The sequence below is a fragment of the Carettochelys insculpta genome, chromosome 6, assembly GCF_033958435.1.
Source record: "Carettochelys insculpta isolate YL-2023 chromosome 6, ASM3395843v1, whole genome shotgun sequence".
Classification (NCBI taxonomy): Eukaryota; Metazoa; Chordata; order Testudines; family Carettochelyidae; genus Carettochelys; species Carettochelys insculpta.
In genome coordinates this window covers 120,980,178-120,999,413 of record NC_134142.1, presented here as the reverse complement: position 1 = coordinate 120,999,413, position 19,236 = coordinate 120,980,178, and the positions used below count along the sequence as shown (strand labels likewise).

Below are 19,236 nucleotides of genomic sequence, written 5' to 3'. Positions count from 1 at the left end.
TCAGTCCTGGCATCTGACTCTGGCCAGCCACAGTCAAGGTCTGGACCCTCTCCTCAGGGTGAAGCCATGGTGCATATTGGCCTCACTCCAGTGTGGCAAGGTGGGGTGCAGGGAAGAAGTGGCAGGCTCCAGGCCTGCCCACTACTCTGGGTCCCAATCCAGCTAGCCTCCGGTGGCAGCCATCTTGTGCCTCTCTTCTCTTCCCTTCCTTCTCACTGTTCCCTGGTCCACTTTGTGGTGGATCTTGCACCTTCTCTGCCCTTCTATCAAGGCCCACAGCCTTGGCGGTATCAGGCTGGAGATTTCCTCAGCCTGCCCAGAGCCTTCCCAGCACGGCTCTGTCCAAGGTGCTGCTGGTTCCCTCCCCTGCTTGGACCCAGCTCCTTCTCCCTTGCTGCTTGGGGTAAGAGTGATCACCCGACAGCCCTGTGGCCTGGTATAGGGCCCAGCCCCTGGCCCTGATTCACTGAGTGCTCCTCACCATGATTGGTCAAGCTTGCACAAGCTTCCTCATGACCGTCTCCCTCCTGGAGTGAGCTATGGCTCCGTTACAGGAAGGTTGAGCTATGGAAGAGTCCAGCATCTCTCCATAATCAGCTCTAGTCGCTGCTCCATGCAACTCCGCTTCCAATCCCAGATGTTTCTAGGAACAAAGGAATTGTTGTGACACCCACGGGCCTGGCATTGGCAGTGGTGGCAGCCAGAGCTCGGAGCCCCTTTGAAACACCAGAGCTGTGCTGATCCAGCTGCCCGTGGCTCTCAGGGAAGTGGGAGACAACACTGCAATATGGGAGGTGCTGAGGGTTGACTTCCCTTGGCCCCGCCCCTTCCTGTCTTGGCCCCACCCGTTCTGGGCGTGGATCCACCCTGCACCGTGCCCTGGGGCTCCTTGCCTGAAATAGGCCTCAGTGCTTTAATCCTACCCACAGGGGAAGTTACTTCCAAAATCCCATTAGTGAGAGGTTAGCCTCTACCCTGAACCATGTCATGTCTCTGCTTCCTTTTCATGAGACCCAGAATTATGTCAAACCTTTACATATACCTGGAATGCCATGCTTACTTCATAAGTTTGTCCAGTTCCCGATCATGGTGCCATTGTACAAGCCATTATCCAAACAGACAAAAGAAAGCTCCCCTCAGACCCAGAGTTTTTGTAAACTAACTTCAAGGGCCGCGTCTACACATGCACGCTACTTCGAAGCAGCGGCGCCAACTTCGAAATAGTGCCCGTCACAGCTACACGTTTTGGGCGCTAGTTCGAAGTTCAAATCGACGTTAGGCGGAGAGACGTCGAAGTCACTAACCCCATGAGGGGATGGGAATAGCGCCCTACTTCGAAGTTGAACGTTGAAGTAGGGCACGTGTAGACGATCCGCGTCCCGCAACATCGAAATAGCGGGGTCCGCCATGGCGGCCATCAGCTGAGGGGTTGAGAGACGCTCTCTCTCCAGCCCCTGTGGGGCTCTATGGTCACCGTGTGCAGCAGCCCTTAGCCCAAGGCTTCTGGCTGCTGCTGCCGCAGCTGTGGATCCATGCTGCATGCACAGGGTCTGCAACCAATTGTCAGCTGTGTGGATCTTGTGTTGTTTAGTGCAACAGTGTCTGGGAGGGGCCCTTTAAGGGAGCGGCTTGCTGTTGAGTCCGCCCTGTGACCCTGTCTGCAGCTGTTTCTGGCACCCTTATTTCGATGTGTGCTACTTTGGCGTGTAGATGTTCCCTCGCAGCGCCTATTTCGATGTGGTGCTGCCCAACGTCGAAGTTGAACATCGACGTTGCCAGCCCTGGAGGACGTGTAGACGTTATTCATCAAAATAGACTATTTCAATGTCGCTACATCGAAATAAGCTATTTCAATTTAGTGTGCACGTGTAGATGTAGCCAAGATGAACCACAATCGGTGGGTACAGACAGAGAAAAGTGGAGAACTCTTGGAAATAATAAGGCATTCGCAAATACAGTGAAGACGAGAATACTGAATTCCTTCTGAAGAAGGAAGCAGAAGACAAAAAGGGAATATGAAGATGTGCAGCGTATACTTCATAACTGGGTAACAATCCATAAAGATATGTGTGCAAGGGATGAGACTGTATTACTAGATAGACAGGTGGAATCGAATGTCTTCCATCACGCGAGTCTTGAGCAGTTGTACATTATGACAATATTTTTCCATTCATATTCCAGCAATATCAATATAAAGCAGTAGCCGTAGTAGTACACTACTACTTGTTGCAGCTGCAGAGATGAAAAAATTTCTAGGGAGAAACGGAAAAGGGTTTAAATAGTAGTTATAGTTCTGGAATATAAATGGGTTACCACTAATCCACCTCTATTAGATGTAAAAGTGAAAGATCCTGTTATATATTTGCAAAATGATCAGTGATTTGCAAGGATATAATGCTGCTTCACTCACATTTCAGATGCCAGAAGTAAAGTAATAGCATCACTGAACGGGGCCAGGAGATTGGTCCCCAGTTTCATAATCTGTAGCAGAGTTTCTCAACCAGGGGTTCGTTTACCCTTGTGGGTATACCGAGATTTTAAAGGGCGTACATCAACTCATCTCGGTATTTGTCCAGTTTTATAACAAGCTACATGTAAAACACTAGCAAAGTCAGTAGAATCAAAAAGTTCATTCAGGCATTGACTTATTTCTACTGCTTCATAAGCCTTACCCTGAAACATCAATATAATATTTTGATTCTGATTCACGTATTTGCTAATAAAATGGTAGAAAGTCAGCAAGTTTTCAGTCATAGTCTTCTATGCTATTTTTGAATGTTTTTGTGAAAAGTTTTTAAATGAGGTGAAACTTGGTGGCTTGCAAAACAAATGTGACTCCAGAAAAGGGTACAGTAACCTGGACAGGTTGAACGGCACTTGTTTCAAGACCTCAGATTACTTTGGGACTGTATTTCTCAACCAGTGGTACATGTAGAATGAGGGTTTGCAAAAGAAGTCTGGGGATAGTTTATAAAAAAAGTTTGAGAAACACTGGTCTATGGCACCTCGAAATGGTCATCTATAGGGTCAAACATCCATTCACATAGCATGAAATTGATGCTTGTTTGTATCAAAAATGCAAGGACGTTCTATCGATTCTTAAAGTTGACCAAAGAGGCAGAGGTGAGCAAGCAGGAGGGTGGAAGAGACTCATCAAGTGAATAGTCACAGAGACATAGATAGGAAATTTGGCTAGCAAAGATCAGAGATTGTCATTTTGCATCACACTCGGAGGCACTCATCCTCCATGTTTTGGTGTTCAGCCTTCAGACATTTTGGGCATCTTGATTACCTGCAATTTCAGGGACAGAATTGTGTATTTTCAGTTACAGGGGGCCATGCGACTGAATCACTTGAAACATTATTGAAGTTTCTTTCTTGGTTCCCCTGTGGAGCTGGGAGTTAATGGCTCCTCTGGGGACTAGGGCAGGTGCTGAGCTGTGAGATGCTTCAGGGACAAGTTCTCAAAGGGATAAGGCACCAAATAAACCCTCCAGCACCAGCCAAGCTTCAGTCCTTTGCCAAGAGAGAGGGAAGTGGCTTCATTTGCCCAGGTAGGGGGAAGAAATTGGGGTTGGGGTTTCCCACACCTATGGCTAGTCTTCTGTGGGGGGATGCTGAAGTTAATACAAGGCCAGCTGCCACAAGTCTGACTCCTGAATTCAATCTATGCACAATTCCACCCTGTCCTGCTTCTGTTTTTAATATGAGCTGTGGCAGGGATGGGGGCCAGTGGTTGATATTTTAGATCTCATTTAATTCTGTTCAGAGCCAGTTCCATTGCTGTAGCAGTTAACAAACCAATGGGCACTGCTCACCTTCCTTCTATAGTCCTCCGTGTATTGCTGTTGGCGTTTGTAACTACTGCAAATGGTCTGGTCTTGGATTTCACATCCCACCTACCCCCGCAGCCAGCATTCTCGGCATGTCAGCCATATGCTTGCAGATTTATTTAGCATGAATACAAACAGAACCTTATTCCCTTCTTTAATACCATCCGCACTTTCTGCAATGACTGGGCATTAATTCTGGAGATTTCCCATTCGACTAAAAAATGAACACAGTTTACTGTAAAAACTGTAAAATAAACCACACATAAAGGGAGCTATAACTACAGACTCTGGGCAAGGAAATTTTCTTTTCTAATATTTACAGAGTTACAGAATCCCAGGTCTGGAAGGGACCTCACGAGGTCATCTAGTCCACCCCCTTGCTTCAAGCAGGATCAACCCCCACTAAGTCATCCCAGCCAGGACCTTGTCCAGCCGGGACTGAAAAACCTCAAGGGATGGAAAATCCACCACCTCTCTAGGCAACGCATTCCAATGCTTCACCTCCTGCCTGTGAAGTAGTTTTTCCTCATATCTAACCTACACCTCTTCCTCTTCAACTTCAGACCATTACTCCTTGTTCTGCCATCTGACACCTCTGAGAACAGTTTCTCACCTCATTTTTAGAGCTCCCCTTCAGGAAGTTGAAGGCTGCTATTAAATCACCTCTAAGTCTTCTCTTCTGGAAACTAAACAAGCCCAAATCCCTCAGCCTGTCCTCATAGGTCTTGTGCTCCAGACCCTTAATCATTTTTGCTGCCCTTCGCTGAACCTGCTCCAGCAAATCCACATCCTTTTTATACTGGGGGGCCCAAAACTGGACACAATATTCCAGAAGTGGCCCCACCAGTGCTGAATAAAGAGGAATAATTACTTCTCTAGATCTGATGGAAATGCTCGTCCTAATGCACCCTAGTATGCCGTTAGCCTTCTTGGCTACAAGGGCACACTGTTTACTCATATCCAGCCTTTCATCCACTATAACCCCAGGTCCCTTTCCATCATATTGCTGCTGAGCCAGTCAGTCCCCAGCCTGTAACAATGCTTGGGATTCTACCGCCCCAGGTTCAGGACTCTACACTTCTTCTTATTGAACCACATCAGATTTCTTTTGGCCCAGTCCCCCAATTTATTCAGGTCCCTCTGGATTCTCTCTCTACCCTCCAATGAATCTACCTCTCCCCCTAGTTTTGTGTCATCCGCATCTTTCTGAGGATGCAATCCAGTCCCTCATCCACGTCATTAATAAAGGTGTTGAATAACACAGTCTCCATAACCGAGCCTTGCGGCACTCTTCATGAAACAGACCGCCATCCAGAATTTGAGCCATTGACCACTACCCATTGGGCCCAACCATCAGGCCAGCTTTCTATCCATCTTATAGTCCAAGGATCCAACCCATATTTCCTTAACTTATGGACAAGAATGTTGTGGGAGACCGTATCAAAAGCCTTGCTGAAGTCAAGGTATATCACATCCACTGACATCCCCATGTCCACAGAGCTTATTACCTCATCATAGAAGCTAATCAGATTACTCAGGCAGGACTTGCCCCTAGTGAATCCATGTTGGCTACTTTTGATCACTTTCCCATCTTCCAAGTGCTCCAGAACAGATTCCTTGAGGATTCCCACCATTATTTTCCCAGGGATTGAGGTAAGGCTGATGGGTCCATAGTTCTCTGGATTGTCATCCTCATCTTTTTTAAGATGGACACTACGTTTGCCTTCTTCCAGTCATCCAGTATCTCCCCTGATCTCCAAGAGTCTTCAAGGATAATGGCCAAAGGTTCAGCAATGACCTCTGCCAATTTCCTCCGTACCCTTGGGTCCATTAAATGCAGACCCATGGACTAGTGCACATCTAGTTTTTCTAGATAGCTCAGAACTTGTTCCTTCCCCACAGATGGCTGTCCTCCACCATCCCATACTGCATTGTCTAGGACCCTTATGGGGAAGTTGACTTTGTCCGTGAAGACTGTGGCAAAAAAAGCATTGAGTACTTCAGCTTTTCCTGCATCATCTGCCACAAGGTTATCTCCCTCATTCGGTAATGGCCCTACACCTTCTCTGATAACCTCATTAGTGTTCACATGCCTGTAGAAACTCTTCTTGTTACTCTTCACATTTCTTGCCAGCTGCAGTTTCAATTGTGCTTTCGCTTTCCTGATTACTGCCCAGCATTCTCCAGCTGTATGTTTATACTCCTCCTTAGTCAACTGTCCATGTTTCCATTTCTTGTACGCATCCTTTTTGAATTTAAGATGACTAAGGATTTCCCTGTTTAGCCAAACTGGTTGCCTACCATGTTTGCATTTCTTACTGCACAGCGGGATTGTTTGTTCCTGTTCCTTCACGAAGACTTTTTTAAAAGACTGCCATTTCCCTTCAACTCTTTTTAGATGTACAGATTCAAACTTTCTAACCCAGAACTCTCTCCTCTGGCAACATCTGTCATAGTTCATGATTAGAGCCAGATGCCTCCTTATCATGGGTGTGGCCAAGTTTCTCATTGTCCCATAAAGCTTGTTTAAAGCCACCACTCCTGGCTGTTGTTGTTCTGTGTTGTTATTTAATTGTAATTTACCCCTAAATTTCTTCTAAGAGCCCAGTTAGTAGTGAAAGTGTTGGTAATGCTGCTGCACAATATTGACCTCCCGTAGCACATCAAATATCTCATCCGCAGCTGGTCAGGTTGCAAGGGTGTTGGAGGAGAGAGGTTGAACTTGAACTTCATTTAGATAATGATAATACTTTGCACTCAAGTTTGTATTTAACTTGTGGAACACAGGCTTAATGGATTAGTTGTGTTTCACAGTAGCTGATTGTCGAGTTTATTAAAAGTTGCAGTCAGAAAGACTATTCCAAATGCCTTTGCCTCTCAAAAGACAGTCATCTTTTTCTCTCTCTTCATTCACTCTCTGGGTATTTTGGCATAAGTGCTCCCTTTCACAGATCACAGTGGCATTGTGGAAGCTATTGCAGAAGCAGACAAAAAGAGATCATCTCCGACCCAACCATTCCATTATCTATGATATTTTTGAGAGCGTTTGTCTCTGTGTATATCTGCTTGCTTAAGAACTCCTCCTAAAGGGTAAGAACTAGCACCGCCAGATTCAGGAGACAGCTTGCTGTTACCATACCTTAAAACCAAGTAATGGCTTCATTGTGACAGGAAAATTGGAAGTGCCTGTAATGGGACTGCATTTCCTAACCTCATGCAGAAAAGAGACAGAATCACCAGATGGTGAAAGGTGCTGGTGGAGCATTCACCCAGCTGCTGTTTGGGACAACCCCAGCTCTGAGACTCCCACCAGTCCTGTGCCCTTTAGGGAACATGGTAGAGCCCCCCCCCATTTAATACAGGGATGTTGCTGGGTGTTTCCCGTTTGCCAGGGAAGAAGGGGAAATGCACAGTGTGTTGCATTCCTCACTCTGGTTGGAGAACGCAGGGGGCAGATGAAGCTGGAGTACCTCCAGCTGGAGGACATGCAACCCTTCCTCGGCTGTGCCTGCTATAGCTGCAGCAGCCATGGAGAGGTGCTTCTTACCTGGCTACAAGCTGCTGTGGAATGAAAGGGCTGGGGTAGTCCTCTCTCCCTGGGGCCACTGCAAACTGAACCCTTCCTCCCCAGCCCCACCCCCAAGCAATGATTTAAATGAAGCCTGGATATTTTCATGTTATTTTCCAAAATAAGCAAAAATGAACTGAGTTAAGGACCTGATCAATGCTGGGTAAATCTTCTAGTGTAACTATAAGATGAGAGACAACTGGTGGATGAATGGGAAGAACAGAAGGAAACAATAAGGTGATTATGCTCACCATTGTAAGTAACGGTCGCTGTTTATCTCCACTTAGCCTAGGTTGGCATGTTCATGATTTGACACAAGAGCCCAAAACAAGGTGAAGAAGATGAGAATTTAATAATTTTCTGAAAAAGGAAGCAGTGATGGAATATGGGGCTCACCGGACCCTATGCCCCCATCTGCAGTCAGATGTGTGTCCCATTCAGAAGGGGGAACAGAAGGTTTATTAGGTGACAGGGACAAAGTGTAGAACAGACTTGTCAGCACAGAAAGCAGAAGCAGACAGTACAATGCATTTTGGGGAGAGGTTGACCACAGGGGATCCCCAAGCCGAGGCCCTGGCTCCGCTTTCTCTTTCTCAAGTCAGCCAAGATTTCCCAACTCAATAGCCGAGCCCCAGGTCAAACCAGCCAGGCCCCTTCTCTCCTTTGTCCCATTCTCCAGAAAAGAAAGAAGTCACCTGGTTTCCTAAGTTTCAAATGGCAAAGGAGGCCCACGATTTATTGCGGATAAGTCAAAACAAGGAAACTCCCTTTACTACTATGAACTTATGCTGGTCCTTGGGAAACTGAGGCACTCCCTTGGGTTGCTACAGGAGAATAGGAAACACATGCAAGGTAACCCTGGGAATAAAATCCTCATACTCCCCACTCCGTCACAGAAGGAAAGGACAAAACACAACACCATGAAGGGTAACAGTCACTGCTTCACAATAACAATACGAAAAAAAAGAAAAAAATGAAAGATTTAACCCAGGTACAATCCATAAATATGCCTATATGAAGAGCGATATAAAACTAGGGAGGTGGGAGCAAACCAATTCATCAGGTTACTGAGACAATCTTGAGTAGTTATAGGTTACAGTCATGTGTTTGGCTGAATATTCCAGGTGCACAGATATTGACTAGTATCTCTGGAAGTGTGTTATTGCTTGTTTTGCCCCTGAAGAGGTAAGAACATTTCTAGGAACAAAAAGCAAATAGTTTAGATAGTATTTATAATTCTGGTATATAGAAATGACTGACTTGACCACAAAGCCATCTCTGTCCCATGTAAAAGTGAATTGACTTATAAAATTATCTCTATTTTGCAAGGCTGTAAGATTTCTGTATTCACATTTCAGATGTCAAAAGTAATGAAGCAGCATCGTAGTGTTTGCCCCAGGAAAGAAGTTCCAAATATAACAGAATCATAGAACACTGGAAGTGGAAGAGAGCTTGAGAGGTCATCGACTTCAGTCCTTTGCCCTCGCAGCAGGACCAAGCACCATCTGGACCATCCCTGGGAGATGTCATAACCCACAGCACCTCAAAATGGCCTTCTGAAGGGTTAATTATTCACTTATGTAACATGAAATTGATGACTGTACCAATGAAACCAATGAAGTTGTATTGCTTCTTTATAGTGAAGTTGGGAGAATAGCGTATTTGATTTGAAACGTTGTGTCTAATCAGAGTTTTCAGCCTTCCAACCCAAAAAGGTTAAAAAGGGACAATAAATGGCTAATTCAAATCTCACTGTGGTGACCGAGTTCATTCTTCTGGGAATCACAGATCGTCCAGAGCTCCAAGTCCCATTTTTCCTGTTGTTCCTAGTGATCTATGCTATCACCGTGGTAGGCAATCTTGGGATGATCGTGTTAATCAGAGTTGACTGTCGCCTTCACATTCCCATGTACTTCTTCCTCAGCCATTTGGCTTTTTTGGATCTCTGCTATTCCTCAACCATCACCCCTCAAATGCTGGTGAACTTCTTAGATCAGAGTAAAACCATTTCTTATTATGCCTGTGCTGCACAGCTGGGCTGTTTCCTAACATTCATGGCCATGGAGTCTCTCCTCCTGACTGGGATGGCCTATGATCGTTACGTGGCCATCTGTAACCCACTGCTCTACAAGGTCATCATGTCCCACAAGGTCTGTGTGCACCTGGTAGTTGTTCCTTACTTATACAGCTTCTGCGTTGCCCTGCTCCACACCATCCTTACTTTTAGTTTATCCTTCTGTTCCTCCAACAAAATCAACCATTTCTACTGCGATGACATGCCCTTGCTGGCCCTCTCCTGCTCTAGTACCCACACCAAACAGGTACTGATATTTGCCTTTGGAGGCTTTGGCATGATTTTAACCTCCCTCATCGTCCTGATCTCCTACCTCTTTATTTTCATCACCATCCTGAGGATCCGCTCAATGGAAGGCAAGCTCAAAGCTTTCTCCACCTGCACCTCCCACCTGACTTCTGTTACCATCTTCTTTGGGACTCAGATGTTTATGTATTTACAGCCCCGCACCAACCACTCACTGGACACAGACAAAGTGGCCTCCGTCTTCTACACGGTGGTGATCCCCATGTTGAACCCCCTGATCTACAACCTGCGGAACAAGGAAGTAAAGGCCGCCCTGAAGAGCATCATGTCTAAAAATTGTTGGAGTTTGAAATGAAAGCAATTCACCAACTAATTGTGATTAACCAACAGAGACTGAAGAACAAAAGGAAAGGCTTCCTCTTTATTTTCACCCTTGGATTAACTGATTTTCAATGGTAACTCCTCTTTTCTCACCACTTTTCTTTCTGCAAACATGGAAAGAGGGCTGTGATTGCTAATAGCTCTGACAGTTTTTGAGTCCAGTGTCAGGAAACACCGCGATTCCAAAACAACTTGGTGAGCATCTACGCAGCAAAACTGCTTTGTCAAAGTCATTTAAAAATAGCAGGAGGCTTATTCTGAATTCTTTACACCTCTTTCTATGAGGAATAATGCCTCTTCAAACTTTTGGAAGAGGGGCTTTCTAGAAAGGGAATAGGCGCCATTTTAAAGAAGCTCTTCTGGAATAGCTTATTCTGAAATAACTTTTCTGTGTAGACACTGCCCCAGAGCGGTTCCAAGGGCTCTAATCCGAAATAGGTTCCCCTGTTTGTGGACACTCTATTTTGGAATAGGTTTGTCTGATTATGGAGTGCCTAGTAGTGTTTACGCGTCGTTGCCAGAAAGCTCATTTTGGAATAATAACTCCAGAATAAGCTATTCTGGAAGCACTCTGTGTTGCAGACATGGCTGAGCAGACAGTGTGACATGTTAATTCTGCAGACCGTGATAGGATTCATGAGAACGATTACAGACTCGGGTCAGGTATGAAGGCACTTGGTTTGACCAAAAATAAAAACATTCCAGACCATGTAAAGACATAAAGCTAGATGTCTAGCTGGTTTGGTTCTTCCTGTGTGTACCTCATTGCCTCCTGATTCCCTTTATGTGAGGTCTGTGTGTGCTAATCAAGACTTAATTACTAACCTCCTTTGGTCACAGGCAACTCAAATATTCCCCTCTAAGCCTACAGACGTAATCCTTCCACAGATTAACAACAGACACACTCCAATGGCCAATTCGTTTGGAGCGTCCAGCCCCTGCTTCACCAGTGATTGAGCATATTCAGAGTATCTCTACTTCTAAAGAAATAGTACACCATAGGTTGTCAGGTCCACATCAGATCACCCCCCTCCTTTACTTACAACACTTAGATATGTTTTGGGTTAAAACCACTGCCTCTTTATTGAACAGTGGATGGACAGCAAGGAAAGGTAATGGAAACAAAATGCACATTCTACCTGGGTCACAGGTAGTTTCATTGAAACCAAAGGAGGCAGATCAATTTATACCAGAGGAGGATGTGGCCAGTCACATGGATAGGTGTCTACACAAGTTATCCAGTTGAGAATCCATTTGATATAAACTCCGTCTCACAGATAACGGGGCCTACATTCCTGGGAGGGAAAGCTGTTCACTAGAGTTGGCTAGGAAAAGATGGGGTTTCTTTTTGTTTTTTTCAGCAGGACCTTTTCAATTTTTCATCCAAAATCAAAAACCCCAGAACATTTCTTTTTTTACAAACCCAAAAATTTCTGTCATAATCTGCTGAATACAAACACAAAATAAGTCAGCTCAGAGAAAAATAGAAACAAACATTTTGGACTCTGGTCAGTGCCTCAGCCATTGGCTGCTCCTCCACTCTGCTGTCTCCATCCTTTGGATCTGGACCCATCTCACTCTCTGGACCTCAGTGTCCTCTTTAGTAGGGTTTCCATGTGTGAACTTTCAAAAACAGGGCCCATACACCCCCGAGAAGGAGTGTGTCTGTATCAGTATCTACCATGTCACATTGTATTAGTGTGTTATCGTGTATATAGTACATTAATACAAGGTAAGTTGCAATATGTCTGTATCAGTCTCTGCCCAACCAGACTTTTACCCCACCACTTTCAGGGGGTACCAAAAATCCTGACTCCTGGCCCCTGCCTCTATGGGCAGCAGCAGTCATGGTCTGGCCCCCCTCCTCAGGGTCAAGCCACAGTCTATATTGGCCTTACTCCAGTGTGGCAAGGTGGGGTGCAGGGAAGTGGTGGGAGTAGGGGCAGGCTCCAGGCCTGCCTGCTACTCTGGGTCCCAGTCCAGCTAGCCTCTGGTGGCAGCCATCTCTTGCCTTTCTTCTCTTCCCTTCTTTCTCAGTGTTCCCTGAGCCACTTCAGGGTGATCTTGCACCTTCTCCACCCTTCTATCAAGGCCCTCTGCATGGATGGTATCAGGCTGGAGCTTCCCTCAGACTACCCTGAGCTTTCCAAGCACGGCTGTGTCCAAGGTGCTGCTGGTTCCCTGCCCAACTTGGACCCACCTCCTTCTCCCTTGCTGCTTGGGGCAAGAGTGATCACCCAACAGCTCTGCAGCCTTCTATAGTCCTGATTGGCTGAGCGCTCCTCACTCTGATTGGCCAAGCTTGTACAAGCTTCCTCATGACCGTCTTACAGCTGGAGTGAGCTACAGCACCATTACAGGAAGGTTTAACTACGGACGAGTCCAGCATCTCTTCATAATCAGCTCTAGTCGCTGCTCCATGCAACTCCAATTCCACTCCCTGATGTTTCTAGCAGCTAATGAATTTTTATAATACCCCTGAGACCCAGCATTGGCAGTGGTGGCAGCTGGAGCTCCAAGCCCCCTTGAAGCACCAGGGCCGTGTTCATCTGGCTGCCCGCGCCTCTCAGGGAAGGGGGGTGCAGTGCTGCACTATGGGCAGTGCTGAGGGCTGACTGCCCTTGGCTCCATCCCTTCCTGTTTTGGCCCAACCCATTCTGGGTGTGAAGCCACCCCGCACCTTGCCCTGGGGCTCACTGCCTGAAATAGGCCTCAGTGGTATAATCCTTCCCACAGGGGAAATTACTTCCAAAATCCCATTAGTGAGAGGTTAGCTTATACCCTGTACTACATCATGTCTCTGCTTCCTTTTCATGAGACCCAGAATTATGTCAAAACTTTATATATACCCGGAAGGCCCTGCTTACTTCATAAGTGTGTCCGGTTCCCGATCACGGTGCCATTGTACAAGCCATTGTACAAACAGACAAAAGAAAGCTCCTCTCAGACCCAAATATTTTATAAAGTAACATCAAGATGAGCCGCAATCTGTGGGCACAGACAGAGAAACGTGGAGAACACAAAGAAACAATAAGATGCTCGCAAAAATAGTGAAGACGAGTGTTCTGAATTTTTTCTGAAGAAGGAAGCAGAAGACAAAAAAGGAATATGAAGATGAACAGGGAATACTTCATAAGCAGGTAGCAATCCATATGGATGTCTTTGCAAGGGATGAGATTGTAATACTAGATACAGGTGAAATCTAATGCCTTTCATCAAGCCAGTCTTGAGTAGTTGTGTATTATGGCAATACGTTTCTGTTCATGTTTCAGCTGTATAACTATAGATCAGTAGCCCAAGTAATATATTTCTGCTTGTTTTGCAGCTGTGGAGGTAACAAAATTGCTAGGGAGAAAAGGACAAGGATTTAAATAATAGTTATAATCTGGAATATAAATGAGTGACCACTAAGCCATCTATGTTAGATGTAAAAGTAAAAGAACCTGTTATGTATTTGCAAAATGATCTATGATTTGCAAGGATATAATGCTGCTTCATACACGTTTCAGACCCCAGAAGAATGTAAGAGCATCATGGTGTGCAGCCAGGAGATTGGTACCCAATCTCATCATCTATAGCAGTATTTGTCACCCAGGGATATGTGTACCATTGGGGGTACACCAAGATCTTCTAGGGAGGACATCAGCTCATCTAGACATTTGCCTTGTTTTATAACAAGCTACATATAAAACACTAGCGAAGTCAGTAGAATCTAAAAGTTCATTCAGACAATGACTTCTTCCGATGCATCATAAATCTTAGACTGAAATATCAGTACAATATTTCCATTCCAGTTGATTTATTTGATAACAAGATGGTAGAAAGGCAGCAAGTTTTCAGTCATAGTCTTCTGTGATCTTTCTGCATGTTTTTGTAAACAGTTTTTAAGTGAGGTGTAATTTGTTGGTATGCAAAACAAATCTGACTCCCGAAAAGGATACAGCAACCTGCACAAGTTGAACGGCATATGTTGCAAGACCTCTGATTACCTTAGGACCATATTTCTCAACCAGCGGTACATGTAGAATGAGAGTTTGCAAGAGAAGTCTGGGGGTACTTATAATTTTTTTTAAAAGGGTTTCGTTATTAAAAAAAGGTGAGAAATACTATCTATGGCACCTAGAAATGGCCATCTAAAGGGCTAATCATTCACTTATATAGTACAAAATAGATGTTTGCTCATAGTTAAAAAAAACAAGGATGTTCTATTGATTCTTAAAGCTGGACAAAGAGACAGAGGTGAGCAAGCAGGGGGTTGGAAGAGACTCATCAAACAAAGTGTCACTGGGAGATAGAAACAGAGAGGAAGCCGTGCTAGTCTATACACTGTCAAAACAAAAAGCAGTAAAGTAGCACTTTAAAAACTAGCAAAATAGTTTATTAGGTGAGCTTTCGTGGGACAGACCCACTTTTTCAGACCATAGCCAGACCAGAACAGACTCAATATTTAAGACACAGAGAACCAAAAACAGTAAGCAAGGAGGACAAATCAGAAAAAGATAATCAAGGTGAGCAAATCAGAGAGTGGAGGGGTGCGGGGGAAGGTCAAGAATTGGATTGAGCCAAGTACGCAGACGAGCCCCTATAGTGACTCAGAAAGTTCCCATCACAATTTAAACCATGTGTTAACGTGCCGAATTTGAATTGGACAGGAAAGATCAGAGTTTGTCATCTTGCATTGCTTTTCCAGGAACTCGTCTTCTACGTTTTGGTGTTCAACCTTTAGACAATACAAACATCTCGATTGCCTGTAATTTCATGGAGAGAATTGTGTATTTTCACTCACTGGAGGCTCGGCAACTGAATCATTTGCAACACTACCACAGTTTCTTCCTTGGTTCCCCCATGGAGCTGGGAGTTAATGGCCTGCCTGGGGACTGGGGCAGGTGCTGAGCTTTGAAATACTTCAGGGACAAGTTCTCAAAGGGATAGGGCACCGAATAAACCCTCTGGCACCAGCCAAGGTTCAGTCCTTTGTCATGAGAGAGGGAAGTGTCTTCATTTGCACAGGTAAGTGGAAGAATTTAGGGTTAGGGTTTTTCGCTCCTATGGCTATTCTCCAATGTGGGGGATGCTGAATTTAATACAAGGCCATCTGACACAAATCTGCCCTGGAGCTGTGCCTACGGCAACTGCCAGAGGTTCCTGAACTTGACTTATTTACAATTCCGACGTGTCCTGCTTCTGGTTTTAATATGAAATGTGGCAGGGTTAGGGGCCAGTGGTTGATGTTTTAGATCTCATCTAATTCTGTTCAGAGCCAGATCTCTTGTCTTAGCATTTAACAAACCAATGGGCACTGCTCACTTTCCTTCAAGTGTTGCTGACGTCAGTTGTAACAACTGCAAACGGTCTTGATTTCACATCCCTCCGACCAGCATTCTTGGCAACTCAGCCATATGCTGGCAGATTGATTTAGCACTAATACAAAGAGAACCTTGTTCCCTTCTTTAATACCAGCAGCACTTGCTGCAAGGACTAGGGTTTGATTTTGGAGATTTCCCATCCCGCTAAAAAATGAACACAGCTTAATGTAAAAAGTCCATAATAAACCAAACCTAAATGGAGTTTTAACTAAACACTTTCAGTAAAGGAAATTTTCTTTTCCAACATTCAGATGTACAGGTTGAATATTTCCAACCAAGAACCCTCTTCTGCGGCAACATCTGTAATCCATCTGTAATCTGTAATCCATCTGTAATCTGTAATCCACCATGATTACAGCCAGATGTCCACTTATCATGCATGTGGCCCAGCTTCTTGTGGTCCCTTAAAGTTTGTATCCAGCCACCAGGCCTGGCTGTCAGTGTTCTGTGCAGTTATTTAATTGTAATTTACCCCTAACTGTCTTCTAACAGCCCAATTATTTGTGAAAGTGTTTGTGATGCTGCTAGACATATGATCTCATCTGGCACTGGTCAGGTTGCAAGGGTGCTGGATGAGAGAGGTTCAGCCTGTACCTCATTTCAATAATGATAATACTTTGCACTCAAGTTTATATTTAACTTGTGGAACACAGACTTAATAGATTGGTTGTGTTTCACAGTAGCTAATTGTAGAGTTTATTAGACGTTGCAGTTGCAAATGCCTCTCAAAAGACAGTCACCCTTTTCTCTCTCCTCATTCCCTCCCTTAGTACATTTTGCATAAGTATTCCCTTTCATGGATCACAATGCCATTGTGCAAGCCATTGTAGAAGCAGACATAAAAAGACCATCTCGGGCACAATGATTTCTTAATCTATTGTATATTTGAGAGCAACGGTCTGTGTATATCTCTGTTTTGCTTAAGAGCTCCTCCTAAATGGTAACAGCAAATGGTAGCACCACCAGATTCCAGATACAGGTGGCTCTTATCATACCTAAAAACCAAGTAACAGTTTGGCTGTACAGGAAAATTTCAAGGAACAAACAGCAAATTATTTAGACAGTATTTATAATTCTAGTGTACATAAATGACTGATCTGACCACAAAGCCATCTCTGTCTCATGTAAAAGTGAAGGAACCTGTTACTGAGTTATAAAATTATCTCTATTTTGCAAGGCTGTAAGATTTCTGTATTCACATTTCAGATGTCAAAAGCAATGAAGCAGCATCATGGTGTTTGCTCTGGACAGAAGTGCCAAATATAACAGAATCATAGAACACTAGAAGTGGAAGAGAGCTCGAGAGGTCCTCAAGTCCAGTCCTTTGCCCTCACAGCAGGCCCGATCACTGTCTAGACCATCCCTGAGAGATGTCATAACCCGCAGCATCTCAAACTGGCCTTCTGAAGGGTGAATTATCCAGCTATGTAGTATGAAATTAATGACTGTACCAATGAAACCGATGACGTTCTATTGATTATTTACGGTGAAGTTGGGAGAACAGATTTTTTATCTGTAACCTCATGTCCAATTAGAGTTTTCAACCTGGTAACCCCAAAAAGGTTAAAGAGGGACAATAAATGGCTAATACTAATCTCACCGTGGTGACCGAGTTCATTCTTCTAGGAATCACAGATCGTTCAGAGCTCCAAGTCCCATTTTTCCTGTTGTTCCTAGTGATCTACGCTATCACCTTGGTAGGCAATCTTGGGATGATCGTGTTAATCAGAGTTGACCGTCGCCTTCACACTCCCATGTACTTCTTCCTCAGCCATTTGGCTTTTTTGGATCTCTGTTATTCCTCAACCATCACCCCCAAAATGCTGGTGAACTTCTTAGATCAGAGTAAAACCATTTCTTATTATGCCTGTGCTGCACAGCTGGGCTGTTTCCTAATGTTCATGGCCACGGAGTGTTTCCTCCTGGCTGGGATGGCCTATGATCGTTACGTGGCCATCTGTAACCCACTGCTTTACCATGTTGTCATGTCCCACAAGGTCTGTGTGCATCTGGTAGCTGTTCCTTACGTGTACAGTGTCTGCATTGCCCTGTTCCAAACCATCCTTACTTTTCGTTTATCCTTCTGTTCCTCCAACAAGATCAACCATTTCTTCTGCGATGACATGCCCTTGCTGGCCCTCTCCTGCTCTAGTACCCACACCAAACAGGTATTGATCTTTGCCTTTGGAGGCTTTGGCATGATAACGTCCTCCCTCATTGTTCTGATCTCCTACCTCTTTATCTTCTCCACCATCCTGAGGATCCGCTCCACAGAAGGCAAGCTCAAAGCTTTCTCCACCTGCACCTCCCACCTGACAACTGTCACCATCTTCTACGGGACTCTCATCTTCATGTATTTGCAACCAAGCACCAACCATTCACTGGACACAGACAAAGTGGCCTCTGTCTTCTACACGGTGGCGATCCCCATGTTGAACCCCCTGATCTACAGCCTTCGGAACAAGGAGGTGAAAAACGCTTTAAGGAATGTCATGTCTAAAAAGCGTTGGAATTTTAAATGAAAGCAATTCACCAACTAACTGTCATTAACCAACAGAGACTGATGGACAAAAGAAAAGGCTTCCTCTTTATTTTCACCCTTGGATTAACTGATTTTGCATGGTAACTCCTCTTGTCTCTCCACTTGTCTTTCTGAAAACTTGGAATGAGGGCTGTAATTGCTAAAAGTGCCAGCATTCTTTGAGGCCTGTGTCAGCAAACACCACTATTCCAAAATAACTTTGTGAGCATCTACTCAGCAAAACCGGTATTTCAATGTCATTTAGAAAGAGCAGGTGGCTTATTCCGAATTCTGTAAACCTCATTCAATGAGGATTAGCGCCTAGTTCAAAATTTTGGAAGAGGAGCTTTCTGAAAAGGGAAAAGGGGCCATTTTGAAATAAACTATTCTGGAATACCTTATTCTGAAATAACATTACTGTGTAGACACAGCCCCAGAGTGCTTCCAGGGGCTGTAATCTGAAATAGGCTCTATTGTGTGTGGACACTCTATTTCGGAATAAGTTTGTCTTATTTTGGAGTTTCCATGTAGTGTTTACGCATCATTCCCAAAAAGCTTGTGGCTTGGAATAATAACTCCAGAATAAGCTATTCTGGAAGAACTCTGTATTGTAAATATGCCGGAGCAGACAGTATCACGTTAGTACTGCAGACCTTGATATGATTCATGAGAATAATTTAGGCTCAGGTCAGGGATGAAGGCACATGGTCTGACCAATAATAAAAATATTCAAAACCTGGTAAATACATAAAGCGAGATCTTTAGCTGGTTTGGTGCTTCCTGTGTGTACCTCATTGTCTCCTGCTGCCCTTTACGTGAAGTCTGTCTGTGCTAACTAGGGCTTAGTTACCAAACTCCCATGGCCACAGAGAACTCAGATATTCTCCTTTAAGCCTACATATGTTATCCCTCTACAGATTAACAACAAACAGACGACAATCTCCAAGGCTTCCAGAGTGTCTAGCCCCTGCTCCACTGGTGATTGAGCATATTCTAAATTTCACTACTTCTAAAGAAATAGTAACCACAGCTTGCCAGCTCCACATCAGATCACTCCCCTACTCCCCACCCTCTGCTTAATTTAGAACACTTTGATATGTTTTGGGTTAAAACCACTGCTTCTTTATTGAACAGTGGATGGACAGCAAGGAAAGGTAGTGGAAAGAAAACACACATTCTACCTGGGTCACAGTTAGTTTAATTGAAACCGAAGGAGCCAGATCAATTTACACCAGCGGAGGATGTGG

The 19,236-nt window shown here is 44.5% G+C and overlaps 3 protein-coding genes across 3 annotated transcripts in view; 2 read left to right on the top strand and 1 right to left on the bottom strand.

Moving 5' to 3' along the window:
* Positions 1-19,236, bottom strand: part of LOC142015166 (olfactory receptor 5G9-like) — a 138,085-nt gene that overhangs the window by 68,293 nt on the left and 50,556 nt on the right. The gene's annotated exons all lie outside the window — the stretch shown is intronic.
* LOC142014886 (olfactory receptor 8U3-like) lies at positions 9,135-10,076 on the top strand. Its single transcript, XM_074998120.1, has one exon. It carries the CDS (start codon positions 9,135-9,137, stop codon positions 10,074-10,076), a length of 942 nt encoding a protein of 313 aa, XP_074854221.1.
* LOC142014887 (olfactory receptor 8U3-like) lies at positions 17,049-17,990 on the top strand. The gene has a single exon (XM_074998122.1). It carries the CDS (start codon positions 17,049-17,051, stop codon positions 17,988-17,990), a length of 942 nt encoding a protein of 313 aa, XP_074854223.1.

Coding starts and splice junctions, on each gene's coding strand:
- LOC142014886 (XM_074998120.1), top strand. CDS start 9,135: ATGGCTAATTCAAATCTCACTGTGGTGACCGAGTTCATTCTTCTGGGA.
- LOC142014887 (XM_074998122.1), top strand. CDS start 17,049: ATGGCTAATACTAATCTCACCGTGGTGACCGAGTTCATTCTTCTAGGA.